The 22,261-nt window shown below is 36.6% G+C and overlaps 1 protein-coding gene across 2 annotated transcripts in view; it reads left to right on the forward strand.

Annotated features, from left to right (window-relative positions):
- The window catches only part of USP32 (ubiquitin specific peptidase 32), a 227,442-nt gene that overhangs the window by 175,359 nt on the left and 29,822 nt on the right, over window positions 1-22,261 (forward strand). The window contains exons 13-20 of one of the 2 annotated variants that reach the window (XM_047706877.1): window positions 9,737-9,932; window positions 12,075-12,250; window positions 12,785-12,925; window positions 16,016-16,175; window positions 19,525-19,679; window positions 20,660-20,741; window positions 21,554-21,628; window positions 22,090-22,228. In XM_047706877.1, coding sequence (XP_047562833.1) covers window positions 9,737-9,932; window positions 12,075-12,250; window positions 12,785-12,925; window positions 16,016-16,175; window positions 19,525-19,679; window positions 20,660-20,741; window positions 21,554-21,628; window positions 22,090-22,228 — 1,124 coding nt within the window. The remainder of the gene's footprint in view (window positions 1-9,736; window positions 9,933-12,074; window positions 12,251-12,784; window positions 12,926-16,015; window positions 16,176-19,524; window positions 19,680-20,659; window positions 20,742-21,553; window positions 21,629-22,089; window positions 22,229-22,261) is intronic. The other variant, XM_047706878.1, reaches the window with a different exon arrangement.

Genomic DNA, 22,261 nt, shown 5'->3' on the forward strand with positions numbered 1-22,261 from the left:
CAGTGGTGTCTCAACCACATCATTTACATTATCCTTCATTTGTTCACCTTTTTCATCAAAATGTTGAAGACCCTTGGGTAAGAAGTGCTGATTTTCTATTTAAAAAGTTAATTTCAGGACTAACATTAGAACTCAGTTTCTAATTGAGAATCTGCCATTGTTCCAAATAAAGAGTTCAAAGAGAAACTGTCATTAGTGAATATTCTCATCGTACTTAAAATGGAATGGATTTTTCTTTAGAATTAAAAGACTCAGAGTAATTCCAGGAATCCAATTTCTCCATACTTGGAGAGCCAGTTGGTATGTAGACTCATTGTTAGTTACCTGGTTTTTTGACTTCTATTTTTTTTTCTCTATGTCCTTTTCTATCCTTATTTTTTAATCACAATATTGGTAGATTGTTTATATTATCTACTTAATTATTACGCCTGATTCTTTTTCTGGTTTGCAGGGTTAACACTGTGTTTTCACATACAAAATACATTAATCAATGTTGTTGAAGGAGTAGAAAAGTAGGCAAATGACTTCAAACCCTGTAGGTAGATAATGATGGTTATTGTAAGTAGAGAATGAAAACATGGGGTAAAGCATCACAGTCTATGTTGAAATGTTTTTTGTCCTTTATGTTCTTAGATTGGCCTTGAAATGAATGGTTATTAATGTCTTACTGGCTGCGGACTCAAAGTGATACCTCATTTTGTGTTTTGAAGTATTACTTTTTGTTTCTGTAGGAACATGGTCTTGTTCGTAGCAGCACATCCCTTATAAACAGAAGTGCACTGATGAGAACACAAACCTGATTTGCTCTCACCTGTGTAACCCTTCTGTGCATTAAAAGAATTAGTGGAGGGTTGCAAGAGAAGGATGTAGAGGGGGAAATTACACTTAAGGGTCGTATACTATCCACTGCGGCATTCTGTATTACTGTCCAGTATGTGTCTGTCAAATGCAGACTTTTAAAGTTTACTCTAAAATGAAGTTGGTCAGGGGCATCTGAGTAGCTCAGTCAGTTAAGTATCTGACTCTCAAGCCCCTTGTCGGGCTCCCAGCTCAGCAGGGCATCTGCTTCTCCTTCTCCCTCTGCCCTGCTCATGTGCTCTTGCTCTCAAATAAATAAAATCTTTTTTTAAAAATAAATAAATGCACTAAATAAATAAATAAAATAAATGCAAATCACCTTTTTAAAAAGTGACATTCTGGCTGTCTGTAAAATGACATTAAAGAACAGTTACCTCCATGACAGGATGTTATGAAGATTAAAGGAGTTGATACATTAACGTTAAACATTTTAGATCAGTGTCTGGCACATAGTAAGTACTCAGTATTAGCTAATAGTCTGAGAAAACAGTACAGGATAATAGTAGTGAGCTATTATCCTTTTATAGGATAATAGTAGTGACCCATGTGTTAGGGTCCTCCTGTTCCTGCTACTTGTGGTATAACCTTGAACAAGTTACTTACCCTTTCTGTGCCTCAGTTTTCTCATACAAACAACAGGGTTAATAATGATGCCTATTTCAATAGGGTTGTTACAGAGAATTAAATGAATTAACATAGATGAAGCACTCAGCCCCATGCCTGGCAGGTAGGACCCAATGTAAAGTTAGAGGAAGTAATGGTAGTAATACTAGCAATGGTTTCAGCAGCAGTAGCAGTAGTAATTAGTGATTTATATTTGCCTATCCAGTATATATGGCAATTTTGGCAAATGCTTTGTTTAAGAAAAATAATCGATATTTCCAGTGTGTTGGATAATTTCCTCTGGGCTTAGTCTGCCAACCTAATAAGAAATCCGTTAGCTTTATTTAATGTCTCTTCATAAAATGGCGTATTTGTTGATGTGAATTACTAATTGTCTATGAGGGCAGACTGTATCTTTCAGACAGCAGCATGTCTAAATAGAAGGAGACTAAGGGAACAGGAAAAATAAGCAATCCTTTCTCAGAAGTGTCTTGCCTCAGATATGAATGATTGACTTGAGTTTGAATTTTGGATCTGCTCATAGGATCTGTTCTTTATGGAGCCAAAGTTTTTTTTCTACTGTGTGAAATCTCCTTTTTCACAAATGTAAACTGGGAGAAATGGTGAAATCTTTTCTGTCATCATTGTAGTATATATTCTTGCCTTCCCTCCTGTTTGAGAGCTGAGAGAGCAGCTCTTACTACTCATGTACAGATTTTACTATTCATTATGTATTATTGGTTGGTATGTGACTTTGGAGTTAGAAAGCACTTTAAGCACTTCTCTTTTCTAAACTTGCAAAGCTTCTGAGGGCCCTTTGGGTTTTGTAATTGCACAGAGTTGTGTTGGGCAATTATTTTAGTCCTGATCTAGATTTTCTAGAGTTTCAGGTCTCTTGACTCCTATCTTAGTACTTTTTCCATCACTCCATACTACCTTCCATTTTTTAAAAACCAGCATTGCAGACTAATGAAATATAAAATTGGCATAACTAGTAGTTAGGTTCATTAATAGTTGTAGTATACATATGTATAGAAAAAAGTAGCATCATCATTGATAGAGAAGAAAGTGAATCCTGACCCTTATTTTGGAATATCATTAAACATTGACACAACTCAAAAGAAATTGTGACATGCTCAAAGTAGAATTATCTTATATTAAAGTGCCACATACCCTTTTGGGAGTCAGTGACTCAGAGCTCAGAGGAGGATGAAGTTTTTCACCATTGGTGAAACTTTATCTACCTAGAGAAACACAGGGTAGTTGCTAAGAGTTCCAGAGCCGGAAGTCAGTAAAAACAAAACAAGACCCTTTGACATTTAAGGGGAAAAATTTTCCCAGAGCAACTGGAAATAACACTCAGAGCCAGTGACTATGTATATGACCATTATTGATTTGTTTAAGATGTAGAAGGAAAGTAGTCAGAAGATTAGTCAACTGAAAATGTTGACAATTTCACTGAAAGACAAGGGTGGAAGCAATGACCTGAAAAATAGGACAGAGAAGGGGGAGGAAGAAAGAACCTGAGTAATGGGGGCAGTTTCAGACAGTGCCCAACACTGAGAGCAGTAGATTCCTAGAATAGAAAAACAAGCCAGACAATGAGAAGATAGACCATTCTAGTTGGAACATTGGAAAATAAGTGAAGAAAAGCCTTTATTCTCTATCTAAAACAGGTATCATTCACTGCACCATGTTAAAAGCATATGGTATAGTGTGCAGTCGCTGGTGACAAAGATTGCAGTCTCTGATACGCTATTACAATTATTCTGTTGCTGAATTATTATAAAACTTAACAGATTTAATGCCTGGTAATATTTTTATCACCCCATTTTCTTACCAATGATATCTATAGATTTCATCCTAAGGATTAAGCTTTTCAGAATAAGAAATAAGAATAGTTTCATGTAGGGGTACCTGGGTGGCTCAGTGGGTTAAGCCTCTACCTTCGGCTCTGGTCATGATCTCAGGGTCCTGGGATTGGAGCCCTGCATTGGGCTCTCTGCTTAGCAGGGAGCCTGCTTCCCCCTCTCTCTCTGCCTGCCTCTCTGCCTATTTGTGACCTCTCTGTCAAATAAATAAATAAAATCTTTTAAAAAAAAAAAGTTTCATGTAAGTTTTCTTTAGAAATATAAGCTGTATATAAGATTTCCAAACCTTGGGGGCCTGAGTGACTCAGTCTTAGGTTAAGTGTCTACCCTCAGCTCAAGTCATAATCCAGCGTCCTCGGATCAAGCGAGTTGGACTCCCTGCTCAGCTGGAGTCTGCTTCTCCGTCTCCCTCTGCTCCTTTCCTTCTCCCCTGCTTGTGCAGCTCTCTCGTTCTCTCTCTCTCTCAAATAAATAAATAAATCTTTTTTAAAGATTTAAAATACAATTCCAAATGTTTCTCTTTGAAATTCTGCTAAATGTCAAACTCAGAGGAAAGCTTAAAGGAATTTTTTTTCTCAAATATAATTAAAGGAGACCCAGTCTTCTTCAAAGTATATTACTACATATTTTTATTTTTTTTAATTTTTTTTAAAAGATTTTATTTATTTATTTGACAGAGATCACAAGTAGGCAGAGAGGCAGGCAGAGAGAGAGGGGGAAACACACTCCCCACGGAGCAGAAAGCCTGATGGTGGGGCTCCAATCCCAGGACCCCAAGATCACGACCCAAGCCAAAGGCAGAGGCTCAACCCACCGAGCCACCCAGGCGCCCCAATTACTGCATATTTTTAAAAAGTGAGTTGTAGTGCATAAACAAACTTAAAATAAATGGAATAAAGAAATGAGTATAGGGACGCCTGGGTGGCTCAGTTGGTTAAGCAGCTGCCTTCGGCTCAGGTCATGATCCCAGCGTCCTGGGATCGAGTCCCACATCCGGCTCCTTGCTTGGCGGGGAGCCTGCTTCTCCCTCTGCCTCTGCCTGCCATTCTGTCTGCCTGTGCTCGCTCGCTCTCCTCTCTCTCTGACAAATAAATAATAAAATCTTAAAAAAAAAAAAAAAAAAAAGAAATGAGTATAAATTTTAAAAAAGAGTTGCCTGTCAAGTCCACATGATAGTTACGTGGACATCATTTAAGTTCAGAAACACTTGTAGCAAAAATAAAAGATTTTTCTGGAGGATAAATGAAGTAACCTGAGAGAAGACTTAAAATTTTTAAGTTGTTCTTTCAAAATGGCTATCTTCCTAGTTTTACTCCCATCTTTATAGGAAAGAAGCAAATGACCCAAAAGTTCACTAAAAATCTGAATCTTCCTAAAAAGCAAGTTCCAGAGGAAGTAGTACATTCAATAAGAAATCAGTTACTACTCTACTCTCAGCATTGGGAGCACATTATAAAAACAAAAGTATGAGCCTATAATCCTCACTGGGGCAGTGGTTATCAGTTTTGACTACATAGTAGGATCACATAAAGGCCTTTACAAAAAGAGAAAAAAAATGCCTCTGTTCCTCTCTAGACCAAATAAATCAGAAAGTATAATTGGGGAGGGGGGATAATTGAATTAATATAAATAAGTCATCTTATTTACTAAAAATTTTGAAACTTAAATCCATTTCTGTTGGTATGGACTCAACATCAGAAAAGCTGTGAGAAGATCAGTATTATCTTTGAGAAGATCAGTATTATCTTTAAGAAATTGCCATGAAATCCACACACAAAAGGCCAAACACAGGATTAATAATATAAACTACTCAAGCCTAGTTTACGTTTCTAATTCTTTGGCCATAGGTCATTTTTGTTTCGTTGTACATACAATTTGACTTCTTTGGTTGATAGTCTAATTTAAAATACTGATGGGGGGGCGCCTCGCTGGCTCATTCGGTAGAACACGCAACTCTTGCCAGATCACGAGTTCAGGCCCCATGTTGGGCATAGAGCTTACTTAAAAAGAAATAAAATCCTAATGGCCCCAAATCCATATTTAACGTAGGTTCCCAGTTTTTAGTCATTTGTGTACTATGGCCATCATATTTTGCCACATAATTATGTGCTTAATGTGTTTATTTAAATAACTTTATCATTTTTATGTAAATAAATGTATTTTTATTTTTATTTTTTTTTTAAAGGTTCCATTTATTTATTTGACAGAGAGAGATCACAAGTAGACAGAGAGGCAGGCAGGCAGAGAGAGAGAGAGGGAAGCAGGCTCCCTTCCGAGCAGAGAGCCCGATGTGGGACTCGATCCCAGGACCCCGGGATCATGACCTGAGCCGAAGGCAGCAGCTTAACCCACTGAGCCACCCAGGCGCCCAATAAATGTATTTTTAAAGTAAACTTTATATCAGCATCTTAAGTAGAAAATCAGTATCACACTCCAGAAATAGAAGGTCAAAATAAAAATAAATTCAGTGAAAATAAGATATAATATCAAATTCCAGCTAAACAGTGTTGCCCTTTAAAGATTAGTATTAAGGTCTGTTCTCTGTTAAAAAGAGAAATTATCAGGTGTTACATTAGCAGATCAAGTATTAGATTAGCACATTAGGAAAAAAAGATTAGCACATCAGTACCAAACGGGGACCGTTTCCTTGAAGTAATTAGAGGATTGAGAGAGAACTGAATAGGGAATAACTTTTTCACTGTGAACTAGTTATTAATACCCAAAATAATCTGGTACCTTTCCTACACTTTAGGAAACATATTAATTGACAGAAGATGCCAACATTAGGATCTGTAATAAAGAATCTACATGCTTCTGAATTGTTTACAGTTTTAACAATTGCTATTTTGAAAAATTTAATCCCAGGGGCGTTGGGTGGCTCAGTGGGTTAAATAAAGCCTCTGCCTTCAGCTCGGGTCATGGTCCCAGGGTCCTGGGATTGAGCCCCGCATTGGGCTCTCTGCTCGATGGGGAGCCTGCTTCCTCCTCTTTCTCTGCCTATCTCCTCTGCCTACTTGTAATCTCTGTCTGTCAAATAAATAAATAAAAATCTTAAAAAAAATTTTTTTTTTAATCCCAAAAGTGAATTGGTTTGTAGAAAGGAACCTAGGTTTTATTCTCATTCTTCTTGCCACTCTTTCTGTTAAAGGCATTGAAATTTTTTCAGAGCTGGCTTCTGAAGGATCTATAAATTGATAGTATTCACCTGGCTTATAGATGATATAGGAGAAAGCATTTAATAAAATGTTGATCCAGTGCCTCTCTGAGCTAAAATTAGGGATGTTCTAATTGCATTAAAAGAAACTAGAGGTCCCGCTGTGCTATTGCTATGGTATTACTTGGAGCTTGTCTTTTTTTTTTTTTTTTAAGATTTTATTTATTTATTTGACAGAGAGAAATCACAAGTAAGCAGAGAGGCAGGCAGAGAGAGAGGAGGAAGCAGGCTCCCCGCTGAGCAGAAAGCCCGATGTGGGGCTCGAACCCAGGACCTGGGATTATGACCTGAGCCGAAGGCAGCGGCTCAACCCACTGAGCCACCCAGGCACCCCTGGAGCTTGTCTTTTAAATTGGATATTTTTCTTGGGTTGGGTCATTTGTTTTATAAGCTGTGCCTTCAACAATCAGTTTTTTCTATAAAACGCATGTCCATGTTTGTTGAATGCCACTTGGGTTCTTCTACCCATGCTATTGTATATCTTCTCAGATGCCTTTTGGACCTTGTTTCACTGATAAATCCCTTTAGTCTCTTTACCCTCTCATTGACAAATATCCTGATCTTCATAGATATACATTCTAGAGTCTTATCTTTCTGTTTTTCTATCACTAAACTTAGTAGAAAATAATTCTGTGCTAGTCATCTCAGGTTCTGGTACTGTACAATCTCTTGATTTTTCTTTCATCATTCATATTCTCGATTCTTACATTACAGATTTTATAAATATTATTCTCCCCGTATTTTACATACACTATGTTCTTAGGCTTCAGGAAGGCTCTTGACCTTCAAATTTTTATATTCTGCCTCTTTTTCTGTCCTGAGCACAAGACTCAAGTGTCCCAGGTAACTCAAAAAGAATATCCTAAAATAAGCTCATTCTCCCAGATGATCCCATTAACTCATAAACTTTATCTTATAAAGATGTCAACTCCCATCTAGTCATCTACACCAGCACCTCAGGTTCTACCTTGGAATTATCTTTGCCTCTTTTTTATACACAATTAGTTGTCAAGTTTTTTCACCTCTTACATATTCTTAGTCCATGTTCTTCTCTCCATCTCCTTACTTCTGGATCTATCTTTATGGTTTATTACCTTACAATCTCTTGCCTTGAATTATTATAGGAGCCTTATTTTTTATTTATTTATTTAGATTTACATTTATTTGAGAGAGAGAGAGACTGTGCAGGAAGGGGAGAGGGGGAGAGAGAATCTCAAGTAGACTCCCCACTGAACAAGGAGCCCGTCACAGCGCCTGATCATGACCCGAGCTGACATCAAGAGCTGTGACTGAGCCACCCGGGTGCCCCAGTATAGGAGCCCTCTAACTTGTGTTTGAGGTTTCCATTTCTGCCTCTGGTCCTTTCTGTGGAGTACTTATTAAAGCAAAAAATGAATTATACTGTTCCATTTGAAAGCCTTTCACAGAAAAATCCTGTGGATATAATGTTAAGTGAAAGAAAAAATTCTGTGCTGTTTTTAAAATGTAATACCAGTTTTATAGCAACCAGAATGATGGTTCATATTTACTAAACACCAGGCACTTTACATGTGTTGCTCAAGTAATCTTTACAGTAACTCTGAGATAGATACTAACATTACCCTGATTTTTACCCATGAAGAATCCAAGGCTTAGAAATTTACTTATTGTGGGGATACCTGGGTGGGTCGGGAGTCGGTTAAGTATCTGACTCTTGATCTCAGCTGAGGTCTTGATCTGAGGGTCTTGTGTTCAAGCCCTCTGTTGGGTTCCATGCTGGGTGTGGAGCCTATTTTTTAAAAAGTTATCCTGAAAGGTTACATAGCTGGTAAGTCAGAGCACTGCCCTTAGTTCTAACTATATATTTCACACTATTTATTTTTTACATGTATGTGTATGTTTTCAGTCATGAAAAAATAAAGGAAACACACCAAAATATCAACTGTAGTTAATGCTAAATGATGGGATCATTTAGCATATTTATGATATTCTTCTGTAGTTCTTGCAGTGACAGTGTAATCTGTAATAATAAAAAGAATAAATATTTAGTTTTTTAAATATTTAAAGAAACCTTACATAATTTTCAGTTTTCGACAGAATAAAGGCCTAAATTAGTTTGTGTCAGGGGCACCTGGCCAGCCGGCTGCAATGCCTCCCACCTTTTTTTTTTTTTTTTTTTTTTTTTTTTTAAAGGCTGACCTCCTTGGGGTGCCTGGGTGGCTCAGTGGATTAAAACCTCCATCTTTGGCTCAGGTCATGATCCCAGGGTCTTGGGATCGAGCCCCGAATCAGGCTCTACTCAGCAGGGAGCCTGCTTCCCTTCCTCTCTCTCTGCCTACTTGTGATCTCTGTCCGTCAAATAAATAAATAAAATCTTAAAAAAAAAAAAAAAAGCGAACCCTCCCATGAGTAAGAAGGACCTTCTTTTCCCCACCCCACCCCGAATATTTTTTCTTTATTTGACAGAGAGAGACAGCGAGAAAGGGAACACAATCAGGGGGAGTGGAAGAGGGAGAAGCTGGCTTCCCACCAAGTAGGAAGCTGTATGCTGGGCTGGATCCCAGGACCCTGGAGTCAAGACCTGAGCTGAAGGCAGATGCTAAACAACTGAGCCTCCCAGGTGCCCCAGAGCATTCAACTCTTGATCTCAGGGTCACGCTTTTAAGGTCCACGTTGAGCATAGAGCTTACTTTAGAAGATAATAAATAAACAGGAGCACTGGATGACTCAGTCAGTTGAGCATCTTGTCTTCAGCTCAGGTCATGATCCCAGGGTCCTAGGATTGAGCCCGGCGTGGGGCTCCCGTGGGGCTCCCTGCTCAGCGGGGAGCCTGCTTCTCTCTCTCTTTCCCTTTGCCTTCCACTTTGCCTACTGTGCTCTCTGTCAAATAAATAAAATCTTAAAAAATATTTTAAAAAGATATTTAAATAAAATAAACACACATACGTACATACATCACTCTCTCCCTTTGTGTCACAGAGTCCTTTGTGGTATGTGTCTCCAGTCTGCTTTATCAATTTTATTTATACACACTCTTCCCCTTTGAAAAAACTGAAATTTAGTTACAGATTAAAATGTTCTTAATTGGCAGTAGCTAACTACAGGAGGATTAAAAGCGATAGATAATTCAGAGATTCATTTTCGAATCTTAGTGCTTAGTGCTTGGATTATTAAATTGTGCCTTTTAATTTCTGACCTCATGATTTTTTAGGATGCCAGCCCTGTTGTAATTGAGCCGTCATCTGTTCTGAATGGAGGGAAATACTCATTTGGAACAGCAGTACCTTGTATAGAGCAGAGTGAAGATAGAATCGGAGGAGGCAGCCTCAGCTATGTGAATACCACAGAAGAGAAGTTTTCAGACAACATTTCTTCTGCATCTGAAGCCTCAGAAACTGCTGGCAGTGGTAAGATGGCTTGCTTCCCATAAAGTTTATTCAAGGTCACTTCTTAAAAGAGTATACTTTGTCAGAAAATGTGCTTCGTAGGATATAACCAGACGTCTGTTCACAGAAATAAGTTTTGAATGAAATGGTCAGTTATAAAATTCTTGAATATATTAGTAGCTTTACAAAGAGAAACTCTTCTGTATTCTATTTCATGAATCTCTCAATTTGAAAATATGTTCGCTGTTGGGGTACCTGGCTGACTCTGTCAGTAGAGCACGCAGCTCTTGATCTTAGGGTTGTGGTTCAAGGCCCAGATTGGGCATGAGCCTACTTAAATACATATAAAGATATATAGTTTCGCTATTTTCATTGATTAAAGCTACTTCTCTCCATATCGCTATTTAATTATTTTGTCAATCATTTGGAGAGACAGTTTTTCCATCTCCAAGACTCTCTCTGCCTTCACTGGGTTACTATTGAGAAAAAGTCAAAATGCGTCCCATAATCCTTTGCAGTCCTTTAGTCCTACCTAAAACTCAGTGTTTCTACACATTTGGAGAAAATTCTTTGATGTTTTTGTGGCATAGCTGAGTTGAGCTGATCCCTCTGCTGAGAACAGTGGCTGTTCTCTCAAGCTTACTCTTACTTCATCTCTGAGATCCGGCAAATCGGACAGAGCTAGCCTCTTCTCTACAAAGTTCTTTGTAGAATCTACTCTTTCTTCCCCATCTGATTTTTTTTTTTTTTAAGATTTTTAAAAAAATTTATTTGTTTGACAGAGAGAGAGATCACAAGTAGGCAGAGCAGCAGGCTTCCTGCTGAGCAGAGAGCCTAATATGGGGCTTGATCCCAGGACCCTGAAATCAAGACCTGAGCCGAAGGCAGAGGCTTAACCCTCTGAGACACCCAGGCACCCCTTCCCCATATGATATTATAGCAATCATTTAGCACTCCTAGAAGTTCTGTCTCTGATGAGCTTTAACACCAAGATTATTTTTAACCCTCTCTAAGGTCCTGTGCTATCCATAGTCTGAGCAGTGCCCCAGACGAAAGGTTTAAAGTGGCTGATGGCTAGAATGTTTACCCGATTGATGGCTAGAATGGTTAGTCTATTGTTCAGAGTTGAAGTACATTTTTTTTAAAGATTTTATTTATTTATTTGACAGAGATCACAAATAGGCAGAGAGTGGGGGGAAGCAGGCTCCCTGCTGAGCAGAGAGCCCAATGCAGGGCTCAATCCCAGGACCCTGAGAACATGACCTGAGCCGAAGGCAGAGACTTAACCCACTGAGCCACCCAGGCGCCCCCAGAGTTGAAATACCTTAAAATACTATTGAGGTTCACAACTCTTAAGTCATTATTAATCATTTTTCTGTGTGCATTTTTCTATTGTAACCTGACATGCCTTCCTTTGAAATAAATTTACTAGGACAGTTCCTGGCACTCTTCTGTTAAGAGTTCTTGTTTTAGCTCCTTCGCTTTGGTTTAAAGACTTCTTATGACCAGTCTCTTAAGAACATTTGGAATGTGTTTACAGGTTGAAAAGAAGAATTAAGGGTGACTCTGTGAAAGCCCAGCTATTTGGCCATACATCTTCCTTTTCTATTAAAAGATGTATAATTATTGTGAGTTATTAGATATTTTAGGAGGCTGGCCACATGTTCATTTGGCCACAGTTTGGTCGTGGTTTTTTGTTTTTTGTTGTGGTGGTTTTTTAGATTTGTGTTTATTTATTTTAGAGAGAGAGCATGTGAATCAGGGTGAAGGGAGTGGGAGCCAGAGGGAGAGAGAGAATCCCAAGCAGACTCCATGCTGAGTACAGAGCCTGACACAGGCTGGATCTCATGACCATGAGATCATGACCTGAGCTGAAATCAAGAGTTGGGCACTTACCCGACTGTGCCAGTCAGGGGCTTCATTTGGTAATTTGGTAACAGTTTTTAAAGCTTTTCTTCCACCTAGTGTTATGCTAGGTGTTGTCCAGAAGGATTAGGTGTATATTTCTTATCTTCTACAGAGTTGCCAGAATCTTACACTGTACTGACATGCCAATAGAAAAATAGCATTAATCTAAATACATGGACATTGAGTTCATATCTTCAAGCTTATTTATGTATAATAACTACAAATAAAGAGATTGCATCCTCTTTTCCCTTATAGGCTTTCTGTATTCTGCCACACCAGGGGCAGATATGTGCTTTGCTCGACAACATAACACTTCTGACAATAACAACCAGTGTTTGCTAGGAGCCAATGGGAATATTTTGTTGCATCTCAATCCTCAGAAACCAGGGGCTATTGATAACCAGCCACTAGTAACTCAAGAACCTGTAAAGGTAGGTGATATGACATCTACTTAAAATAATTCCCTTTCAGGTGACAAGTAAGTTTCATTCTAGAGGTTGTAATATATAGCATGACATTCATACATTCACAGTTCGTTAAATTAACCTGTTGTAGGTGGGTGTCTCTGCATAGTATATTTCCATGAGGATATTTTATGATTTAGTAATTGCACAGAAGCAGTGTAGTAATCCTTAGAAATATTCTTACTTAGGACAGCTACTGGGAGAATGTAGTTTTATGTGTATGTGGGATTTTTTTTTCCAAAATAATATTTTCTGCTGTTTGAAAGAAATCTGTGAAAACCAGTCTTATTTCCAAATGCTCCAATGATTTTTCAAATGATTTGCCTTGAGTTCTCTTTCTTAAATAATTTGCTTTGGAAGTTAAAAATAAAAATCTCTTTTAGAAAATGATTTTCCAGTGACATATGTGTTTCTTCTCCTATTTCTAGATTTTGTTAAAACACAAGAGACTGTAATACTAAAAATATTAAAAACCAACATTTGTATTCCATTCTTTCTAAGGCTACATCACTAACACTAGAAGGAGGACGATTAAAACGAACCCCACAGCTGATCCACGGAAGAGATTATGAAATGGTTCCAGAACCTGTGTGGAGAGCACTTTATCACTGGTATGGAGCAAACCTGGCTCTACCTAGACCTGTAAGTATAACCAATGGAGCTTTATATAAGGAACAGTCCTATTTTGGGTCTTCCATTACTTTCCAATATGAATCCCACTATCCACAAATTAGTTCTTTCTTACGATAACAGAGTGCTCAGTACCTATAAATTAGTTGAACAAAATTTAGGTTCCTTTATATTTAATCACTTATTCATTCATTTATTCATACATTAAGCAAGCACTGTATTAGTACCAGCTCTACAGTGATGTGCCTGTGGAAATGGGTGTCTTACCTGGGGTGGAGGAAATAGTCACTAGACTTAAGGAATTGTTAGGCTAGGCTATTAAATAAGCCATCCATATAAACATAGACTTTAGAATAATATAGGGCTTAGGTTGGAGCAGAAGTCTGAGAACCAGTGCCAAAAAGTTCATTGAATATAGGGGAAGTGGTGCAGTGATAACTTCTGAGACTGTTATTTTCATTAACCACACAGGCATCCAGTTAGGGATTGGTTCATCCCATAGTTGTTGGTGGATTTTTGTGTCTCGTCTTTTTGAAAGAAGGACACAAAAATGATCATAACAGGAATGCAAGCAAGTGAATTCTGATTGCCACCATTACTAGGATGAGTCATTCAGAGCATAAATAAAATGCTCTAAAGTAATTTAAAAGACTTGAAGAATATAACAACAAAACATTAGCGATTTAACTATACCATTATACTGTTGGGCTTATACTGTAAGCAACAGGACGCATACCCTGAATACTCTTTGCATTATCAGTGCAGTAAAATGCTTCGTAATAAGGTTCCTTTTATAGATCAGGAAGCACTCTCCATCATATAATGTCTGAGATAGAATTTTCTTATACCAGAAAAGTTGGCATAAATGAGATACAATGACTTACATCACTTCCAAAGAGAGTAGAAGTCTGCTATAAAGCCTTAGTCTATAATTTTGATGTTGATTGTGACTTATTAATAATTATGTTTATTAAGAATTGTGTTCAAGTCAGAATCAGGAATTTGGGCTTTGAGTTTGTTGGCTCCAAAAGGTTCCTGCTGTATTTGGCATCAGAACTCCTAGAAGATACGTATAAATACAAATATATAGAGATACATAAACATATATACTTTATTTATTGAGAGGTGGGGTAATCCTTCAGTTAGTTGCTTAATTTCTGGGACTTTCCAGCTCTAGCTTAATATTCTATATCTGGGAATATATCTGGGAAAACACTGTGATAATTGTTTTTGACATATATATAGTTTGATGTTTTAGAGTCTGCCTAAATTTGGTTTACCAGTGTTCCAATCTCTAAATCTTAGTTTATTCCTCCTCTGTAAAATGGAGGTAACAGTATCTACTTCATTAGAGTTGTTTTGATAATTAAATAATACATATGATTAACACAGCATCTGATTTACAGTAAGTGGTCAGTAAATGTTGACCATTGCTAATATCATCATCATCATTAAGAGCATTTTCAGAGCCTCACACAAGCCTTTGTAACTGTTAGTGCCTGCCCAGAAGTGGACAGACTTCTTCCAGCAGTCTAGAATACCAGGGAGAGCCCTTTCTTGCTTATCATTTAAGTAGGATTTGAAAAAGCTGCCCAGTGGAGCTTTTCAAGTGCCATACGTAGAATAACAGAACATGTGGAATACTGTTAAGAAAAAGTCCTAAAGATTTGGTTTGTAGCATTGTTTTCATTTAGTTCTTTACTGCCCCCTGTTGATATTGGAAAATGGTCCACTGCAGAAGACATTGGTTACTAGGGCAGAGGGAAATAAAATAAAACCTGCTCACTTGAGACTGTTAAAGATTGTGTAGGATTTTGTGTTTTAAAGTAGGTTAATCCTGCTATCCTTTTGGAATACTAAATTGATAATGTTCTACTCTTAAAATTCTTAGAGCGATATTTTTATAATGAAATGTTTTCCTGTATCTTTGGGCTGGCAGGCATATTATTTGGAGGGGGTTACTAAAAAATCCTGTTTCAACATGAATCTCAATTTTGTGCATCCAGAGTAATTGGTTTAATCATAGACAAAAATACATGGAACAAACCAGTTATAGTAGAACATAGCAAATTTTTATATGAAAACATTTCTATTCTTAAAACTAATACAAGAGGGGCCTGGGTGGCTCAGTGGGTTAAAGCCTCTGCCTTAGGCTCAGGTCATGCTGGGATCAAGCCCTGCATCGGGCTCTCTGCTCAGCAGGGAGCCTGCTTCCTCCTCTCTCTCTGTCTGCCTCTCTGTCTATTTGTTATCTCTGTCTGTCAAATAAATAAATAAAATCTTTAAAAAAAAAACTAATAAAAGAAATAAAATTTTAGGCAAATTTATAATACTCTTTTTATATGTGTTAAAGAAACCAAGTATTTTCAAATAATGTCCACTGATAAGGTTTTATGAGGGAAGTACATTCATAAATTTCTGAGGATATTATAAATTGCTACACTTCAGGTGGCAAAATGACTTAGACAATTAATGATATGGCCTTCCATACTTTTTGACTTATAGCTCCAGTCCTAAGAATTTGTCGCTTAAAAGACCATCATTTAGGGGTGCCTGGGTGGCTTAGGCGATAAGCATCTGCCTTCGGCTCAGGTCATGATCCCAGTGTCCTGGGATCAAGCCCCACATCGGGCTCCTTGCTCCGCAGGAAGCCTGCTTCTCCCTCTTCCACTCCCCCTACTTGTATTCCCTGTCCTGCTGTGTCTCTCTGTCAAATAAATGAAATCTTTAAAAAAAAAAAAAAAAAAAAGACCATCATTTATATACATGAAGTATGTAAAAGTAAGAAGAATTATCGTGTGAAGGTAATAGAATTATAGATAATATTTAAGATTTCCCCCCTTAATTTCAGTGTTACGTGCTTTTAAATAAAAGAGGAGAAAATACTCACCAGGAGTTCAAATCTTGGAAGATGAGTTTAGGACCAGGAGCCTGAGAGTATTTAAACCCATGTAATTTAAATCTATGAATCTCTGTAATCTAACAAATACAAGTAGTGAACCTATTGAACATTTTAGTTTCAAAATCTCAGAAATTTGATAAAAAATGACAAATTTTGTTTATTCTTTTATAGTGACCACATTATATCTTTTATAACAATAGGTGATCAAGAATAGCAAGACAGAAATCCCAGAGCTGGAGTTATTTCCTCGCTATCTTCTCTTCCTAAGACAGCAGCCTGCTGCTCGGACACAGCAGTCTAACATCTGGGTGAATATGGGTATGATGAGCCTGAGAATGTTTCCTCAGCATTTACCAAGAGGTAACTTAAGAATGCAGCAAGAATACCATGCATTTCTTTAAAAAAACAAAAACAACCAACTTGCTCAAAGTCTGGTGCCACTGTCCTAACACATACACCCATCTGCTTTCATACAGAATCAGTAAATCATCCGTGGGGCTTAGATCTATGGTCATGCGCAAGACTAGATGGGGTAGTGGCAAAGTCTCAGCATCAAACTGAGAAGAATTGTTTCCTTTTCTGGTTTTTAAACATACAAAGAAAATAAGTAGAATAAATTTCACATACATTTTTTCTTTGAAAAAAAGCCATTATAAATTACTTGTTTGCCCTAAGTTAGAATCTGCCAATTGATGACTGGTCTTTTCAACTCCACTCAAATTTCTGAAAAGTAATTCTTTTCACAATATCATATTTTTGTTTATTTGTTGGTGTTTTGGTGGGACTCTTTTGGCAAAAGAGTATCTTTCATGGTTGGTCCAAGGAGCCTTTATAAGAGATAACATAAAGTGAAGAATATATTTTTGAAAATTAAAGTGGCACATTTGCTTTGAAAAACATCAAGCCTGGCTTATCAAAATGACATGTAAGTTCCGATTTTAATGTATTACAGGCAAATATTCCCCTTTGATTTCTCTGTGAGGTTATACTTTATTGATGGGCAGGACTTGCTCTGTGCTCTTGCTTTGCAAATATTTGACATTGTTCTTCAGCAGAAATAATGAGTTACACATTTACACAAAGCCTGAGGCTTTGTGTAACAATGCCAGAATGTTACTAATATAACTTAGGATGCAAGAACTACCTGTGAACCCAAACCAACCCTATATTTGGAAATCAAATAGTTTTATGTCTTCCTTAAAGATTATATTCACAGAATATATGCAGATTCTTACACATTCCGTTTGGTAAGAATTATAGCAAAGCATTAGCTTCTGCCTAACCAAACTTTGTCTTTGGGGAAAATGTCAAAATCAAGGAACAGTGGAAACAGAATCACTATGAAACATTTTCTTGATTTAATTTTCCATTGAATAAAAGTATTCGCCTTGCTTCCATGACACCCATAGCATATATCTTTCTCAATTCTCTTTGAAAGATAACATGAGAGGCAAGATGTGTTGTTGCACTTTTAGTAAGTATTCTTTGTAACTCTTGTGCTGATCCTAGATTTTTGCTGTTTCTGTAAATTCCACTAAATTTGTTGGTGTTACTCAAAAACACAAAATTATGTGTAATAAGTGGCTGCCTGCTTAATGAGCTATGCTATAAAAACTGTCTAGAATTCAAATAAATTTCTTACATGGCTTAAGATAATAGAAATTGACTTGGACACTACACTTGCAAATGCTTCTGAATCCTAGAACTGGGTAGCTCCAAATTTATTCTTAATTTGAAACTTTATTCCTTACTAATTAGTTCAGAAATCAATCATTAATCATTTTGAAGTTTATGAAAATATGCTTTCTTGCTGTAATCTTATAACTAATCCTCTGATGTATAATTGGAAAATTTCGCTCTTATTTTCTGTCAGGAATTATCCTTTGCTTGCTGATAGTAAAAAACTTGCTAGAGTGTGTTTAAAAATTGATCATGGTTGGGTTTTGTTCTGTCATAACATATTTTTCATCTTTCTCATTAATGTATTAGGGCCGTTTACTAGACTCTTTAATTACTTTTGAAGTGATGGATGTATAAACTGTGACACAGTTAACAATGACTTAAATGTAGCCTTGTTGACAGATAAGGCTACAGGGTCTTTGTTTCTTATAGGTTTTTTTCAGCCTATTTTAGGTGAGCAAATTTTTTTTGGAAGTTCTTAAAAAAGCAGATGATACCAATACTTTTCTCTGATTTGTTGAAGTTTGTAGTGGAAGACTCAAAGGCCTTTAATAAGAGGAAAGAAGCTAAGTCTCCATTGGATGGGTGGAAAATTACCTGGCCTGTATAATTGTACCCTCAATGGATTATATTGATACACTAAGTTCATTTTTGTTTTGGGTTGCTCAGTTAACTATAACCTACTATAGCTAGAGAGGACATTTTAAGCTACAGCTCTTGCCTGCGTTTTTGGCTGAATAGTTAACCAAGGTTAGTTGATTGTTTTAGCAACCTATTTTTGATTTCCATCATCTCTTGTCACGTCATCCCCCTTCTCTTTAGAAGTAGCAGGTGGTTAATTAAACTTGGTATATTCTTTCTTCACTTTTCTCTCTTTCCCCTTATTGTCATTCTTTTTGTTTCTTAAGCCCTCTTGGAATTCAAGATCATGTCTGCTGTTATCTTATTTTGCAGGCAGGCCATATGGTTTTCCTGCCTCCTACCTTTTCAGCAGGGCAATTTTTTTTTTTGGCATGGGAAGGTTCTTGGTTTCACTTTAAACTCTGTTTGGCCATTGTAGAGTCTATGCCTATTTGGAATTTTAAGTAAAAGTTTCTTGTGTAATTGTACTACTGTGCCAGGTAATTGGGGCACTTAATTACTGAGAGTAATGGGATTAGTAATTCAAAGACAGTTTATTTTAAGAAAGTGGGTCAGGTTGTTAAATAACAAAAATTCAACCAAGTAAATTTTAAAGATCTAATTGGCTTTATTAATTGATTTATGGATCTGGCAACATCCTTTCTAGCAAGTAGAGGGGTGCTCCCAAGAACTACAGAAAGAAAAGTGGGGGTTAAAGATAGAGGAGTGGAAAAGAAACTTTTCACAAAGACTCCATTGTTTTAGGCAAGGTCTTGCTCTAAAAGAGAATAATAGGGGTCTATCAAATTTCCTAGTACTGACCTGGAAATTCCCATGTTGACTGGTTAAAGGTTACATTTCTAGGGGTTTAAAACTGTAGTTAGGTTAGGTATTAAGTGTTGGTTTATAGACTCACACCTTTAACGTAAGTGATCCCATTTGGGGCCAATGTTTTTTTTTTTTTTTTTTTTTTTTAATGAATCCAGTTTTCTGTGGAATTCTTTTTAATGAATTCAGTTATCTGTGGAATTCAGATCCAGTCCCATATGATCTTCCCCATTCTTAAATTGAATATTGATTTTGCTATTGAGTGTGACCCTGCTGAGGGCAGCCAAGGTACCAGTGTCTATTGTTGATACTTGCCACTCCTCTTGGGATCCAAATACTGCATGTTACTTGGGCCTCTGGTTTTATTGCTCTTCCGTTCAAAGTTAAGGCTTTGAATTTACTTTAACACAGTTGGTCTCCTGTCTGCATCTTAAAGCTTCTTAATTTATAAAATTATTAAACCTGTAATTCTGATTTCTCATCATTATTTCCTAAAACAATCATTGCTGAATGGGGCGCCTTTTTTTTTTTTTTTTTTTTACATCTACCTTTTTCCTTATTATGATTACTGTGACCATAGGCAATGTACCTTCTCCGAATGCACCATTAAAGCGGGTCTTAGCCTATACAGGCTGTTTTAGTCGAATGCAGACCATCAAGGAAATTCATGAATATCTGTCTCAAAGGCTACGCATCAAAGAGGAAGATATGCGCCTGTGGCTCTACAACAGTGAGGTAAGTCATTCCTGGTTGTAAGGTGACTTGTACACGTACTGACAAGATCCAAACAGTACAGAAGTATATACTGAAAATTCTTCACTCTCATCCTCTTAACCCTGTCTTCCATCCTCCTCTGATGTAGTGTTATTAATTGCTTATGTAGTCTTCCTAACATCGCAGTGTTTTCAGATTATACTCTGAAATTGGATCATAAGTAGTTTTAACCAGTTCTGTATCCCATTGTTCCCTCTTTTATCTTCCTGTGATCACCATTGAGAGGCAGTATAGTATAATAGTTAAGAGCACAATTCCTATAGCCACACCACCAGGAATTAAATCCTGGCCCTGCCACTTGTTTAGTTGTATAACCCAGAGCAAGTCACTTAACTGTCTCAATTTTCTCATGAAAATTGAATGCATTCCAACATAATAGTATCTCCCTTAGAATTAATAATAATATCCCTTAGAATTAATAACAACATAATAGTATCTTCCTTAACATTCCAACATAATAGTAACTCCCTTAGAATTAAATAACTTAATTTTGTGAGCACAAACAAAAACATGTAATTCTGCTGTAGAATTTTGATTTTGTATTTTTGGTTCCCAGTATGTTTCATCTTGATCATAAGTATGTTTACTGAATTTCATGCTGGGTACTAAAGAAAATTTCTTTAGTGCAAGTGCTTCAGAAAATCTAAATCTCAGTGAATTTTGGTTTGGTGTGTGATGAGTCTTCTCATCTCCCCAAAATTCTGTTATGATTTTGTTTTAGAGACAGAGTATTTGTTTATGACTTAGACATTGTTTTTCTCTCATTTTGCCACCTAAATTGTAAATATTTCTGAACAACTATAATATGCCAGATATCTGTCACAGGAGTTAGGGAACTACACGGACGTGTTTAAATTTTTAATTATTGTTCATTTTTACTTCCTTTTCTGTTTTAGGTTTAGTAATCAAATTAACAAAAACATTTCTTCCTCCATGCACAGAATTACCTTACACTTCTGGATGATGAAGATCATAGATTGGAATATTTGAAAATCCAAGATGAGCAGCATCTAGTAATTGAAGGTATAAGATGGAAGCATGCATCTATATTAGATTTTAGGGGAAGAATTTAAAGATTTACATACTAATAATCTACTTTATAATTTTTCTGACTATTACTTGATCATTATATTCTTTATAGTAAGAAAAACCATTAAGCTCTTATGTAACCCTACATACTATGTAAATTGCTTTAAAAGAAAAATAATATCTGCATTCGTTGGTTGGCAAGGAATAGAAACATTAGGTGGAAACAAGTGAATTCGGTTGTAAGTGTACAAAATTTCAAGCTACCTTTTGGGTTTGAGTAAGAAAACTAACTCTCTGGCATAGTTAGTGGCAGAGGTTTTCATTAGTCATCAACACTGGTCACTCACGAACAGAACTTACTTGTATACTCACACATAGATCTACACACTGGCATGGGCAGGTCAGTGAAAACTTAAAATATATCTTTTCCTTTCCAGATTTTTGGAAACATTGCAGGCTGCCTTTGTATTATAATAAATTACTCTGACAGTTGTCATAATTTAAGAAGGAATTGTGATAATTCTTATGCATTAAGTTTAAGAGCTTTAATTACTTCTATAGATGTTTGAGTATAATTTTAATTCAGGTAGGCAATTGAGGGAATAGCTTACCAGTGAATTTGAATCAAGTGACTATAAAGTCCCCAGTATAAAAAGTTAGAATGGTTTCAGAATCAATTATGAAAATTAACTCAATTTTTTTCAATTTCTGATTTAGAAATAAAAACCTTTCTTTAAAAAAAAAAAAAAGAAGCAATTGATTTGAATGGGTAAGAAATTAACACATTCCTCTCTCTGTCTTGCCAGTTCGCAACAAAGATATGAGTTGGCCTGAGGAAATGTCGTTTATAGCAAACAGTAGTAAAATAGATAGACACAAGGGTAAGTGTCTGGTTAATTATTTCTAAAGAAATTATCTTAAAATTACTAAACTATTGAAGTGTTAACAACTTTAGGCTTTCTAGTTCAAAAGTGATTAGGACCCCTTTTTCTTTTTCCTGGAGCATCACATTTTTTTCTAACCTTGGCAATTACATAATTTGTATATATTTTTAAAGACATAATACTGGGAGAGAATTGTTTGAATTGTAAAAATCTATCATAGCAATTAAAGAGAATCATAGCTAATTTTAGATCACAGATGAGTTTAGATTACCGTGATCGCCAGTGATACTCTGTGAAAAACCTCTACTTCAGCATTCCAAGACCAGATAAAGAAGTATTAGCTCCATTTAGCTGATTAAAAAAATTATAAAAATCATTGCATCAAATACAAGTAACTGTTTGGTCTGCCTGTGACATCTTTCTATAGTTAGGCTTCCTTCTCATATTGTTTGTTCTAGTTCCCACAGAAAAAGGAGCCACCGGTCTGAGTAACCTGGGAAACACTTGCTTCATGAACTCAAGCATCCAGTGTGTTAGTAACACACAGCCACTGACACAGTATTTTATCTCAGGGAGACATCTTTATGAACTCAACAGGTAATATTTCTTGGTTCATTGCCCTCTTTTATG

This window comes from Lutra lutra, chromosome 16, assembly GCF_902655055.1.
Source record: "Lutra lutra chromosome 16, mLutLut1.2, whole genome shotgun sequence".
In the NCBI taxonomy this organism is placed as follows: Eukaryota; Metazoa; Chordata; class Mammalia; order Carnivora; family Mustelidae; genus Lutra; species Lutra lutra.